Source organism: Hyperolius riggenbachi, chromosome 7, assembly GCF_040937935.1.
Source record: "Hyperolius riggenbachi isolate aHypRig1 chromosome 7, aHypRig1.pri, whole genome shotgun sequence".
NCBI classification, from domain to species: domain Eukaryota; kingdom Metazoa; phylum Chordata; class Amphibia; order Anura; family Hyperoliidae; genus Hyperolius; species Hyperolius riggenbachi.
In genome coordinates, this window is record NC_090652.1 from 213,555,692 (window position 1) to 213,570,812 (window position 15,121).

Genomic DNA, 15,121 nt, shown 5'->3' on the forward strand with positions numbered 1-15,121 from the left:
CTGGTCCAGGGCCAACTGCGCATGAACGAGCCAGCTGTTCGCGCTCCCGTCTCGCTCCTATTGCTGGGAGCATTCTGCCCCTATGTAGTAGTACTGTGCAGGCGCAGAACGCTCTCGGCGACTGGGGTGACATGGGAATGAGCTCAGCTGAACTGTGCCTGCGCTGACTGGACGACTTACCGGGGCCAGTTGCGGGCAAACGAGGAGGCGGAGTAGGACGGCGTAGGAGCAATAAGCCAGGGGGGGGCTGGAGGAAGCCCCAGGTATGTATATTTTATATATAAGTCCCCATCTCTGGTAAACTTTAAGCATTTTCGCAGGAGTAGGCTATATGGTTCTCAGGTTGACACAGTCCATATGAAACTGCATGGGGCAGGGGCAACTCTATGAGAAGGCATTACAACAACAAGTCCTCATATAGACCTGCAGTGGCACCACTCAAGGGTCTTGGGGAACTGCTTGTGTAGTTTGGTTTACATAGTGAGGGCCAGTGACCTTTGCTTATAGTTCTTAAGGCTCCAGTCTTCTGAGGTATGTTACACAAATAAATTTGGAATTTAGTCCCCCCCCCCCCTTGGACCCCTGAAAATGCTGACAACAGGATAGTCGCTAGATTAGTACGGGAAGGTTCGTCTCTAGCAGGAGAGGCATTCTTGCAAAATGCCCCTTCGCTGCCTCTGTACGCCTGTCCCAGCCTCTATCCCACCGCTCCGAGCCTCTCCCTGCCTCTGTGCGCCTCTTTCAGCATCTATTCCACCCCTCTGAGCCTCTCCCAGCCTCTATCCCACCCCTCTGAGCCTCTCCCTGCCTCTGTGCGCCTCTCCCAGCCTCTATCCCACCTCTCCGAGCCTCTCTCTGCCTCTGTGCCCCTCATCCAGCCTCTATCCCACCTCTCCGAGCTTCTCCCTTCCTCTGTGCCCCTCATCCAGCCTCTATCCCAACTCTCCCTGCCTCTGTGCGCCTCTCCCAGCCTCTATCCCACCCCTCTGAGCCTCTCCCTGCCTCTGTGCGTCTCTCCCAGCCTCTATCCCACCCCTCCGAGCCTCTCCCTGCCTCTTTGTGCCTCTCCCACCCTCTATCCCACCCCTCCGAGCCTCTCCCTGCCTCTGTGTGCCTCTCCCAGCCTCTATCCCACCCCTCTGAGCCTCTCCCTGCCTCTGTGCCCCTCTCCCAGCCTCTATCCCACCCCTCTGAGACTCTCCCTGCCTCTGTGCCCCTCATCCAGCCTCTATCCCACCTCTCCGAGCCTCTCCCTGCCTCTGTGTGCCTCTCCCAGCCTCTATCCCACACCTCTGAGTCTCTCCCTGCCTCTGTGCCCCTCTCCCAGCCTCTCTCCCTGCCTCTGTGCCCCTCTCCCAGCCTCTATCCCACCCCTCTGAGCCTCTCCCTGCCTCTGTGCCCCTCATCCAGCCTCTATCCCACCCCTCTGAGCCTCTCCCTGCCTCTGTGCCCCTCTCCCAGCCTCTATCCCACCTCTCCGAGACCCTCCCCGCCTCTTTCCCACCCCTCCGCCATGGCTCTCCCCCACCTGTCTGCTCTGTGAGGAGAAGCATAGGTGAGTTGCAGCGTCGTGACCCTAGGATCACTAAAAACTAAACTGACTGATTGCTGGCCATGGGAGTTGCAGTAAGATGCTCTCCCTGATCCAGCTAACCCCCCGGATCAGGTAGTATGGGGTTTTTTTTTCACCTTTATTCTGGGGTTCAGGATTGCTTTCAGGCTGTGCTGTATAACACTACAGCAAATCTATAATTTAGCCTTACACTTTCAATTCCTGGAGTTTGATTGTCACAATAGTATCAGCTCCTCCCAGTAATGTCTGTTAGGCTGCTGTGAGGGAATTCCCAGTACTGTGCAGGTCCAGGATTTAGAAGATCAGAATCAAGGGGCCACAGGATAGTTCATTTTTAAATGTTTTGAAATATCCTATCAATTTTGTTGGCTTTCTGTAGTTCATCCTTAGACATTTCAGAGGCACTAGAATTGTCGTAACGATGGTACTAGTCACATGGCCCTTAGCAAAGGGCCAATGAGACACTTACAGATCAGGCTTGCATGCTAATTTTATGCAGCTTTAAATTGGGCCAGTCAAAATCTGCAAAAAATGCATTTGATTCAGCTGCATGCAATGAGGATTACATTAGCAAGACGACCTAAATTACTAGTGCTGGTGGTTGGATGTATTCTGACCCAATAAAATGAACTGTGACCACTTGGTATATTGCCGGCATAAACAGTGGTGCATGTTTATTTTAGTGGCTCTCCTAAGCATACATGTACCCCATCACCCCTCCACTCAGGAGAGAAATGGTAACTAACTAGTCTGTATATGAACTTTCATGACTGGTAGTTCAGTGTTCACACTTAAGTGATATTAACCTGCCTGGCGTTCTGATTCCCGTGGCTCTGCGGCTGCGGGAACGTTTTTTTTTGTGCATATTTTTTTTTTTTAATCATGCAGCTAGCCTAGCGCTAGCTACATGATTCTCCCCTCCCTGCTTCCTCCCTCCCACCCCTCCGATCACCGCTGGTGCGAAGACCCGTCCGGAAATCACGTTCTGAACGGGATTTCCTTCAGGGATTCCCCGTCGCCATGGCGACGAACGGAGTGACGTTGTGACGTCACAGGGAGTCCCGATCCACCCCTCAGCGCTGCCTGGCACTGATTGGCCAGGCAGCGCACGGGGTCTCGGGGGGGGGGGGGGTCCTGTATCGCGGCGGGTAGCGGCGGATCGGTGGCGGCGAGCGGGTAGGACACGCAGCAAGCAAAGTGCTTGCTGCGTGTGGTTTTTTTTTTTTTTTTAAGTATTCAAATCGGCCCAGCGGGGCCTGAGCGGTGACCTCCGACGTCTTTGGACGAGCTCAGCTCGTCCAGAACGCTAGGGAGGTTAAGTGAAAGGTTGATTTTTTTTTTTTATTTTTTTTTTATCAGGATGGCTGAGCTAATCCTAGATGATGATGATAACAAGCTCATGGTCACATTTACACCCCCAACCCCTCCCCAATAAACAAGGACAAAAAAAATATATTTTTACTATCATTACCCTAGAAGGAAAAAAGTTCTATATACATTTAGGCAGGAGCCACACTTGTCTTTCAGCTTTCTGCGTGTTCTTCTGCACAAGTTTTCTGCACACCATGGGCCTCAATTCACTAAGCTTTACCAAACACTTTATTGAACGTTTGATAATTTACTCATCGGTAAAATCTAGTTTTGAATTCACTAAGGTGTTATATATTTATCGAGCGTTCAATAAATCTATAACACCTTAGTGAATTCAAAATTAGATTTTACCCATGAGGTAAGTTATCAAACGTTCGATAAAGTGTTTGATAAAGCTTAGTGAATTGAGGCCATCTTGTGTGTTTGTATGCTGAAAAATGCACACACGTTTTTTCACAACAGCCAATGCACTTGATAGAGTGAGTTCTCAGTTTTAATCAGTTTCTCTGTGCCTTAACGATTATATTGTGTCTGGCCATTAATACCGCAAGTCATTAAATTTTTGCTATTATGGTCTTACAATTTTTATGGTTTCTTGTCTTATTGTTCAGGATCAGAAAGTCACCTTCTACAAGCGGGCCCAGATCCTAGTTGGAGATACGTGGGGGGTGCTGGAAGGCAAAGGTGACGGCTGCTTCTATGACATTCATGAAATCACCATGTTTGCAGACTACAGGATACCGCAAGCCTTGGTCCATTTTGGAGCAATGAGATACTCAGACAAGCTGCTGAAGAAGCTTAAAGAAGGTTTGTAAGGCCACCCACTCGTAAACCACAATGTTATTTTCTAATAAACTGTGTTTGTTTGCATTTTTTTAAGAGGAGAATTCCATGCAGTGTAACCAGCTCATTTATTGTGTAATCACATCTGTAAGTTGTTGCAGTGCAATGCTGAGAAGATCACTGCTTCTGAAAATCCTCATTGCTGCCTGTGCAGATGCTACACTTCGATGATGCAGTGAGATGATCACAGCTTCTGAAAATCCTCATTGTTGCCAGTGCAGATGCTACAGTACCATGCTGCAGTGAGATCACTGCTGCTGAGAATCCTCATTGCTGCCAGTGCAGATGCTGATTCATAACTAGCTAAACATGACAGATCCTGGACAAAGATGCAGGTTGTCAGCCGGTTAGTAGAGATGGTCAATGAGATGCAAATAATTTTAGGCTAATGCAGAATTGGATTGGTCCATTTTCAAGCTTAATAAATATTCGTACAAAATTTGCATGATCTTGCATCAACTCAGAATTATTTGCATCCTACTGACCATCCCTGCTAGTTAGGTTAGGATGGATTAACTTGTGAGTTTGAGAGTTAGTAGTCAGCGTTAGCCATAACAACTTAATGTCTGTTTTCATGGCTTGATCAGTCACTGTGGGCATTAATTTGTTTTCCCCCTCCCTTTCCTTGCACCTTTCTTAACAACATACTACAATCAAAGGTTCAGCGGACATCTGTATATATAGTGATCACATGACCTCATTCAATGTATACATAAGAAGCTCATAGTCTATATGCAAGCTAAAGTCCATTCATATGTATCTACTATGTGTAACCCTCAGCTGCCATCAATCATTTATTTCAAAGATTGAATCAGTTTCACATATACATCAATTTTCAGCCGCTTATTATTCTTCCATATGACAATTATCCAACTCCATTTTGGGGTTAAAAACGGCACCATGGACACTCTTTCGGGGAACGAACTCACTCTTTCACTATGACCACTGTTGGACTCGTCATACATCCCTCAATCCCAGGATGCTTTTGGTTCTTCAGCAGTCCTGGTGCCCCACGTTCCAGCATGTACCAGTACCTCAAAACATAATAAAGGTTCCCATAGCGTAATCCAATATAAACACTAAAAGTTTTATTATGAAAATACACTAACATGTCCTTTAGAAACAATATCCCTCAGAGCATTTTCCCAAGTGCTCTCTCACGTTGCCTCCTGTTAAGCTGCGCTGCGGTCCCTCTAGCTAGCGTGTGCACTTCATTTGGTCTGTTGATCTCCATGCACTATTCCTCCTTCCTGGTGCGCCTAATCTCTGGCCAACATGTTTTGTCACTGTCTCATAAGGTGCCCCTGTTACTCATAATAAAACTTGTAGTATTTATTCTGGATTACACTATGGATGGATTTTAGCTTGCATATAGATAGATGATGAGATTGCTATATGTACATTGAATGATGTCATGTGAACTCGGAGATCAGAGAGCTGAGAAAAACACACTCACACACACACCACTTCCCAGACATCTCCCTTATAAGAAAAAGACAGTATGGTAGTCTCATGCATGGCCCAAGTGAAAGTAAGGATTCCACAGATAGAATGATATAGACGGTCGTTTCATTGTGAGGTTATGTAGGGAGCTCACAAACACGTCTGCTTTAGTATAAGGGAAAGGGGGGTAACTCACTGCATGAAAGAGCAGCCCCAGATGATAAGACTCCCAGACAGTTTCTGTCCTGCCGTATGTCTGGCTTCCGACATGTTACTAGGGATGACATCACTCATGCCACGAACATATATGTATACCTGTATGTGCTTACAGCAAACTGGAATTTACAACATTGTAAGATGCCCCAATGCATGTACTGGCAACTAGGGTTGCAACGGTATGAATATTCACTGTTTAAAAAAATACCACAATGTCACGGTATACGGTATTACACAATTATGTGGACTAGGGCCCCCTCCTTACATTAAATGTGCCACCCCCACCCCAGTATGGTAGCCAGATGTGCGCCCCCAACAGCCCCCCCCCCCCCAGTATGGTAGTCAGGTATAGGCTCTAGTATAGCTAATAAGGTATAGGTACCCCCAGTATAGGTAGCCAGGAGTAGGTGCCCCCAGTATAGGTAGCCAGGAATAGGTGCCCCCAATATCGGTAGCCAGGTGGAAGGGGGGGAGGATGCAGCAGCCGTGCAAACAGCAACTAAGGGGGTAATCTCCCATATAACAACGTCATGGATTCAATCATGAGCTCCTATGAGGACAGCCAGTGACATAACTATATAATCTGTAAAGTGCTGCAGAAGATGTCACTGCTATATAAATACATAATAATAATAATATGGTAAGGTATTAGACTATGACTATGGTAGGATTAGATTGTAAGCTCCTCTGAGGACTTTCAGTGGGCCATCTACCTCAGTGTGGTGGATTATGAAACTTTTCATTTGTCCAAAGCTTGCCTTAGTGGTGTAGTCTGGTGTTGTATTGCATGACTTTTGTTTTATTGCGAGGTGTCCTTTATATTATCTACTGAGAAACAGGCATAACTGATCTAATTTATGGATCACCTTTATAGAACTCTGCATTGTACACTAGTGAGTTCCATAAATTTGATCAGCCATGCTTGTTTTTCAGTATATTATATAAAGAAAATGCATGCACAGCACAAACAAACTAAGTTTTGTGTGCAACACCAGACTGCATTACACTCTCTGCTCTAAAAGTTAACTACTTAACCACTTAAGTACCAGCAGTGTCTGCCTCCTTAAGGACCAGAAACTGCTGTTACAATAACGACGGAATACCGACAAATCGCCGCATATACCCGCCGTCACCGCCGCACGCCGGGATCCATGTGAGCCGGTCAGGAGCTGATTTAATTGGTTCCTGACCGTGTCTATCAAGGTAAGCCTGTGGAAGTTGCTTACATTGATAGACACAGCCAGGAGCCAATGAAAGCAGCTCCTGACCGGCTCACATGACTGTGCCGTCATAGAGACGGCAGAGTGGGTGCCCTGAGGATCCCGGCATGGACGCGGTTGCTCACTCTTTAGAGAAGAGGCGTGGGCACCAGTGCGCTTCAATCAGCGTTTATTGCACATTCATGAGTAAAACAATGTAGCAGCATAAGAAATGGAAACACCATCAGATTACATCACCCGTCCAGATGTCGCCCAACACAGAGAGCCCGTCCTCCCGACAATTGTTTCGCACCTGCCGGTGCTTGCTCACGGGATTTAGCTCAGTGGCGTTATGATTCCAAACAACGCCACGGAGGAATGGGCGTAACTATATGGTTACAGAAACTCACGCCCATAAGCCTGCCTAGACCAATCCGCCGCCAACTCCCAAGCTGACGGAGGAGTGCGCGTCATCTGCGCACTTTCGCCCTCAGCGATACTCTTCCACCAATCCCGGCTGCATATGACGTCCATGACGTATGGGCGTCTGCATTACCATGGAGACGGGTAAACATACCCGAAGACCAGCGCTGAGCCACCTCCTCCAAGCAATCCGGGAGGAATACTGGCTTCCCATTGGCCCTGGTGGATAATGTTACGGAGGTGCAGAGGAGTGGGTAGGCAGGCAGGCGCAAATGAACACTTATGTTACTTTCGCCTCACAGTCTAATGGAATTAAATATTTATACAGACCATAGTTAAATCCAAATGTAATTATGAGCCAAACTCGGGGCCTTAACAATACAAGCAGACTTAAATCCCTTCCAACTAGAAAAGTGAATAGTGCATGTTACATAAACCCAGGCTCACGCCCAATTACCCATAAACCCACTAAAGAGGATTATTAAACCAACGCTCCCTTTCAAGAGGCAATTGGTAACACCTGGGACCATATATACAGTACGTCTATCTCTCTAGGAAGACACTTAGTTCATTTTTGTCATTGAACCCAAGAGGACCCAAAGCATTGGTTTTGGAGATCCAAAAGGACTCCCTCTGTGATAGGAGCTTCTCCCGATCACCCCCCTCTTCTCGGAGTCAAGACAGCAATCAGACCCACCATTTTAAGAAGGGACGGATCGCTGCCGTGCACTTCTTCAAAGTGTTCAACCAATCTGGGCACACCCCACTCAGCCTTCCGGACAAAACGTATATGTTCAACCAATCTCTCTCGCATCGGGCGAGTTGTTTTCCCGATGTAAAAAAGGAACAGGGACACAGGAGGGCATACACCACAAACTCGGTTCTGCAGGTGATGAAATCTTTAATCTGGAAGTGTACCGAGCCCAATCGAACCTCTTTTGTTTTAAGAACGTGGGGACAAGTAGGACAATGTCCACATGGAAAGGTACCTTTAAATTTTTCCCCACCTAACCAACTGTTACGTATGGGAGCTATAAATTCACTATTCGTTAGCATGGACCCCAATGTAGGACCCTTTCTAAATGCCATAGTGGGTGGCTGTGTCACCTTTGGATCTAAACTTGTGTCCTGCTCTAAGATTTGCCAGTTACGTTTAATGATTTCCTGAATTTTGTCGGACATTGGGGAATAATCGAAAACCAAAACAAAACCGTTTTTCTCTGACTTTTCTTTGTTCAATAACAGATCTGTCCGATCAATGTTTCGAACTTTTTCCAGTGCTTGGTCAAGTTTAGTCCTTTCATATCCTCTAACTTGGAAACGATTATACATTTCCAATGCTTGTTTTTCAAAATCTTCATGTCTACCATTATTTCTGCGTAATCTAAGGAATTGGCTATAAGGTATGGACGATTTTACATGGGGTGGATGATAGCTTGCACTGTGCAGGACCGAGTTTGTGGCAGTGCCCTTCCTATGTCCCTTTGTCACCAAAGTACCCTCCATCACTTCAATGGTAAGGTCAAGGAATGGAATTTGGGATCCTCCCCATTCGCCTGTGAATGACATATTCATGTCATTCACGTTAATATATTGCAGAAAAGAGTCAAAGAGATCCCTGGTGGATCCCCAAATGACCAACACATCGTCCACGTACCTCAGGCATGGGAAAACTTTGCCCTCCAGCTGTTATGGAACTACAAATCCCACAATGCATTTGCCTTTATGAGTCATGACTGTGGCTGTCAGACTCCTGCAATGCATTGTGGGACTTGTAGTTCCTCAACAGCTGGAGGGCCAAGTTTGCCCATGCCTGACGTACCTGTACCATGCCCTCAAATGACATCTATATGGATTGCGCTCACTATAGATGTATTCGGCCTCCCACCTCGCCAAGAACACATTTGCGAAGGTTGGAGCTACAGATGTCCCCATCGCAGTCCCTGCGATCTGTTTGTACCAGACGCCGCCAAACCGGAATGCATTGTGACTTAGCACGAAATCGAGACACTGTCCCAGGAAATCGCTGCCTGGCTCATCGACTAATTTAGTCGCATGAAGCATATCGAGCACAGTCCTGACCCCCATTTTCTGCGGTATCCTATTGTAAAGGTTCACCACATCAATGGAGGCCAGGCTGTCACTTTCATGCCATTCCAATTGCTCCACTATCTGGAGGACATGCATTGTGTCCTTTAAGAAAGAGGGAATGTAGTTCAACAGGGGTCGGAGGGCATGGTCAAGGTACTTCGAAAGGGGCTCGGTAACCGAGCCCCTTCCTGAGACAATGGGGCGGCCAGGGGGATCCACCAGGGATTTATGTACCTTGGGCAGAAAGTAAATAACAGGTTTCTTGGGGAAAGGCTGATAAAGATCTTCGCCCAACTTAGGGCTCAAGAAGCCCCCCTGAACTCCTAGACTCAATAAACCCCTTAATTTCTGCTGATAGGCAAATGTTGGATCCGTCCCTAACCTAATATAGGTGGAGGAGTCATTAAGCTGTCTCATTGCCTCCTTGATGTAATTGTCAGTCTTGAGTACCACGATGTTCCCCCCCCCCCCCCCCCCCTTATCAGCTTTTTTAATTGTTAGATCTGGCCGGGATTTTAACCATCTAACTGCCTTCCATTCACTGTTGGAAAGATTACGTTTCTCATGAGGATATACAAGTGCTTTTGTCTCCTTAAGGACCTGTTTTTGAAAGATGTCTAGAGTGGACCCAGCTAGAGGTGGAAAGGGTGTGACAGATTTACATGCCCTAAACTTGGGAACTGAGCTTGAATTGTCAGATTCTGTTGTGTTGTTTTCTGCCATTAATGATTGTAAATCATTCAGGGCTAGACAGTCCCCAAATGTCCAATTTGGTTGGAACCCCAACTGTCCAATCTTGTTTGGTTCTTTTTCATTGGCAATGTTTCCCCCAAACATCCTGTAGATATTCATGTTTCTGATATTCTTATATAGGTCAATCTCGAACCGAGTATAATCAAATGATCCAGTCACCACAAAATTAAGGCCTTTTTCCAACACTTCAATACAGGCTTTGGATAGTGTAACCCCAGATAAGTTGATCACTTGCAACCTGTCTTCGACTGTGTCAGGAACAATCAGTCCCCGATCACAGTTAACCCTTTCCAAGACACTGTTTTCGAGTTGTGGTCCTCGTCCCCTCCTGCGCCCTCTCCTTGTTTTTTTCCCCCTAAAGGGCCAGACCTAGGTTTCTTCCCTTTGTTATCTCCCTCAGACTCCGATCCTGAGTCGGAGGTCCAAGTGCCTCTCTTGGGCTTACGTGGCTTCTTCCTCCTGTTGTTTCTGGGTTTAGGCTTGGGTTCAGTAGGAATCCAGTCAAATATATGACCGGATATGAAATCGTCCTGATCTCTTAAAAACTTATTCAGTTTGCGTTCTTTCACTTCTCTCTGGATAGGTATTAATCTCTTGTCTATCTTGGCCTCAATCTCTTTGGCTTTATCCCCAATAGCTACTTTGTATAGTTGATTCTTGAGTTCTTCAATATCATCAGACAGCTTATCATGCTCTTGCACCGATCTCTCCAGTGCAAGGCCTAATAGGACTTTTGCATGATCTAAAGTGAGCTTGTTTCCACTTTTCAACAAACAAGGTATAATCGCTATACTCTGCTGGAGGTCTGTAATGACGGAAACCGCGGGGCACATACCCTTTATCCTTATATTTCTTAAAGGATGCGATTGTCCAAAAGACTCTAACTTCTTTTTCGGAGGCTTTAAACAACTTGTGTTCCAGGCGCCTGATGTTAAGGGCTCTGTGTGTGGGTGTGGCTACACTGTCTTCTGAGAAGTAATTCTCCCAGTCGGATCGCTCATTTTGAAAGATATCGTCTGAATCCACGTCGGTGGCAACCGACATTGGCTCTGACACTTCCGTGCCTGATTCTCTCTGCATGGGTGCGTAAGGATATTGAAAGATCAACACTTGTATCCACTTAAGGGGAAGGAAAAAGGAATGATCCCCACACTCCAACGATCACTAGAAGACCACATGTATAGTGCAAGCTGTTTTCTCACTGTGCCTCCACAGAACAAACATCAACTTGGTCACTCTTTAGAGAAGAAGCGTGGGCACCAGTGCGCTTCAATCAGCGTTTATTGCACATTCATGAGTAAAACAATGTAGCAGCATAAGAAATGGAAACACCATCAGATTACATCACCCGTCCAGATGTCGCCCAACACACAGAGCCCGTCCTCCCGACAATTGTTTCGCACCTGCCGGTGCTTGCTCACGGGATTTAGCTCAGTGGCGTTATGATTCCAAACAACGCCACGGAGGAATGGGTGTAACTATATGGTTACAGAAACTCACGCCCATAAGCCTGCCTAGACCAATCCGCCGCCAACTCCCAAGCTGACGGAGGAGTGTGCGTCATCTGCGCACTTCCGCCCTCAGCGATACTCTTCCACCAATCCCGGCTGCATATGACGTATGGGCGTCTGCATTACCATGGAGACGGGTAAACATACCCGAAGACCAGCGCTGAGCCACCTCCTCCAAGCAATCCGGGAGGAATACTGGCTTCCCATTGGCCCTGGTGGATAATGTTACGGAGGTGCAGAGGAGTGGGTAGGCAGGCAGGCGCAAATGAACACTTATGTTACTTTCGCCTCACAGTCTAATGGAATTAAATATTTATACAGACCATAGTTAAATCCAAATGTAATTATGAGCCAAACTCGGGGCCTTAACAATACAAGCAGACTTAAATCCCTTCCAACTAGAAAAGTGAATAGTGCATGTTACATAAACCCAGGCTCACGCCCAATTACCCATAAACCCACTAAAGAGGATTATTAAACCAACGCTCCCTTTCAAGAGGCAATTGGTAACACCTGGGACCATATATACAGTACGTCTTTATAGAACTCTGCATTGTGCACTAGTGAGTTCCATAAATTTAATCAGCCATGCTTGTTTTTCAGTATATTATATAAAGAAAATGCATGCACAGCACAAAAAAACTAAGTTTTGTGTGCAACACCAGACTGCATTACACTCTCTGCTCTAAAAGTTAACTACTTAACCACTTAAGTACCAGCAGTGTCTGCCCCCTTAAGGACCAGAAACTGCTGGTACAATAACGACGGAATACCGACAAATCGCCGCATATACCCGCCGTCACCGCCGCACGCCGGGATCCATGTGAGCCGGTCAGGAGCTGATTTAATTGGTTCCTGACCGTGTCTATCAAGGTAAGCCTGTGGAAGTTGCTTACATTGATAGACACTGCCAGGAGCCAATGAAAGCAGCTCCTGACCGGCTCACATGACTGTGCCGTCATAGAGACGGCAGAGTGGGTGCAGCTATATGCGGCAATTCGTCGGTATTCTGTTGTTGTATTCTGTCGCTCGGCGCTTGTATTCTCTGCTGAGGGGGCGCGGCTGGCTGGCAGTGTAGTTAGTCATATAGGTGGTCATGTGGAGCCGCCCACATGACGTATAACGCAGCGAATGGAGTGAGGGCGGCCACAGGCAGGGCTGTAATCCTGTGCAGCCACGGCTATGCGAGCTGCGCAGGAGGTAGATTTTTAAAGTGTCGATTCTGATAAGGCAACCCTGTGGAGTGTTTCGGGGAGCTACAATGAAACGTGGATTAGGCTGATAAAGCACCTGATAGTGAAAAGGAAGGTGCTGTTTGTCTGCCCTGAGGTCTGCTTTAGCAATGAGGTACATAACTTTTTTTTAAACAATTCACCTCGGAAGTCCTTTAAAGCCGCTCGAGGCACCCACTTCACTGATTAATGTAAGGGTTTTTTCTAGCTGGGATTCTGGATCTCTTAAAAATAGCAGAATATCATTGGCGAACATGGCCTGAGATATAATTGTGTTCCCTATTTCCATGCCCAGTATATATTGATCAAGTATCTTAGTTAGAGGTTCCAAGGCAAGATTAAAAAGTAGAGGGGATAAGGGGCAGCCTTGTCTTTTCCCTTTTTCTAGTTTAAAGGTTTCTGATAGGAAGCCTGGCGTATACACGCGGGCACATGGATCCGCTTGGATAGCTTTGATTAAGTTCCTGATGTCTCCTTGAATGTTCATCTTATTTCGGACCCCGTCTAGCCATCCCCAATTTACATTATCAAAGGCCTTTTCGGCATCAATCATTAATAGTGCGTAGTTCTTGCATGTCTTAGGGTACACCCGGACATAGTCCTGAGCCGGGAGGACTTTGCGTATATTTGCTATTGCTGATCAGCATCGTACAAATCCCACTTGGTTGGAGCTGACCAATTTAGGAAGCAAGTCAGCTAGGCAATCTGCCATTGTTTTAGAGAGTAGTTTCAGGTCTTGGTTAATCAACGAGATAGGGCGATAGGATCCTGGATTTTGAGGATCTTTCCCAGGCTTGGGGATCAATTTTTATATAGGCCATTTTCGCCGATAAAGGGTAACGTACCTCTTTTAGTATATTATTATAAAGGGAGGCCAGATAGGGCGCTATTTCTTGTTTCAATAATTTATAGAATTCCGGGCTAAGCTCGTCTGGTCCTGGGGCTTTTCTATTGGCGAGTCGTTTAATTGTACCACTAACTTCATCAAGGGTGATTGGTAAATTTAATTCTAACAGATCTGTTTCAGACAAGGCAGGTAGCGAAATACGATCAAGCCATGAGACCTCTGCAGCTTCATGGTTTTGTGGCTGTTTATATGGATTCCTGTAGAATTCTCAAAATATTGAGCTGATGGTCTTGGGGTCATTATGAAGTTGGCCAGAAGATGAGCGTAAGCTGGTAATTACTGTTGTCGTATGCTGGGGTCTAGACATTCTTGATAATAGTGTACCCATCTTGTTACCATGTTTAAATTTAGTAAAGATCCCTATATGATCGCAGGTATCTTTCTCTTAATTTAAAGTTGGTCTCAGCGACCTGTTTTGATGATAACCATTTTAATCGTGTCTCTGGCGAGGGGCTATTACGGAAGGTCTTGTGTGCATTACGCAGTTCTTCCATTGTGGGCATGTAGGCCTCATGGGATTTTTTTTCCCTACTAGCTATATAGCTGATTATTTTCCCACGTAATGTTGGTTTAGCCCCCTCCCAGAATAAAAAGATATCCTTGACATGAGAAATGTTATCGTCTTTGTATTCCCACCACCATTGCAATAAAAGTTGTGAGAAATCCTCATAGAGGTAGGAAGGGAACCGCCAAATAATATCAGAGCCTCTGGGTATTGACGGGGAGAATGTCAGCTGTATAGGAGCATGATCAGATATTACTGAGTCTAATATCTCTGATGTTTGTATTTGGGACATAATTATGGGTGATACCATTAAATAATCGAGTTGGGATTATTGTGATAGGTAAAGAATGGAATGTAAATTCCTCACCGTCTCACCATGCAATGATGTGGAGGATATATATTCATTGAGTAAATGTGATTTAGTGACCGGCGTTCTCTTAGACCTGTCTTCAAATATGTTACTGATGGCATTGAAATCACCTCCCTGAATGATCTTAGTATTACCCAGCAGTAGGACTTTAGACATTAGTTCAGTGAAGAAAGACCTGTCTATTTCATTTGGTGTATATACATTAAAGAGAACCAGCTCCTCTCCCGCCAGATGCAACTAGATCCATAGCCATCGCCCCTCTTTATCTGCTTTATGATCAATAACTTCGCTCTGGATTGATCTATGTAGTAGTATAAGAACCCCTGATTTACGACCCAGACATGTTGACCCAAAGACTTGGCCCACCCACGATTTTCGCATAAATTTGAACTGATCAGATGTTAAATTACTCTACTGTAGGAGAGCTATATCCGTTTTGACTTTTTTTCAAGTGACGAAGTACTATTGACCGTTTGCCAAGGGAGCGTTCCACGAAGTGACTCGTAGTGTAATTTAGCTAGCCGACCATGGATCAAGTTATACATTAATATACTTAACGTATGCATCTTACTTATACCAGAATCCCCGAGCTGACAGAACCCTCCCTGAACCCTCCCCCCTAAACTTAACCCCCATGCTGCAAAAGGACTTAGAAAAAGGGCTTGGCTGCCCTGTATGAGTTTT

At 46.0% G+C, this 15,121-nt stretch overlaps 1 protein-coding gene across 2 annotated transcripts in view; it reads left to right on the top strand.

Moving 5' to 3' along the window:
- The window catches only part of QNG1 (Q-nucleotide N-glycosylase 1), a 32,602-nt gene that overhangs the window by 13,009 nt on the left and 4,472 nt on the right, over positions 1 to 15,121 (top strand). For both annotated transcript variants that reach the window (XM_068245137.1, XM_068245138.1), the window contains exon 4: positions 3,556 to 3,751. In XM_068245137.1, coding sequence (XP_068101238.1) covers positions 3,556 to 3,751 — 196 coding nt within the window. The remainder of the gene's footprint in view (positions 1 to 3,555; positions 3,752 to 15,121) is intronic.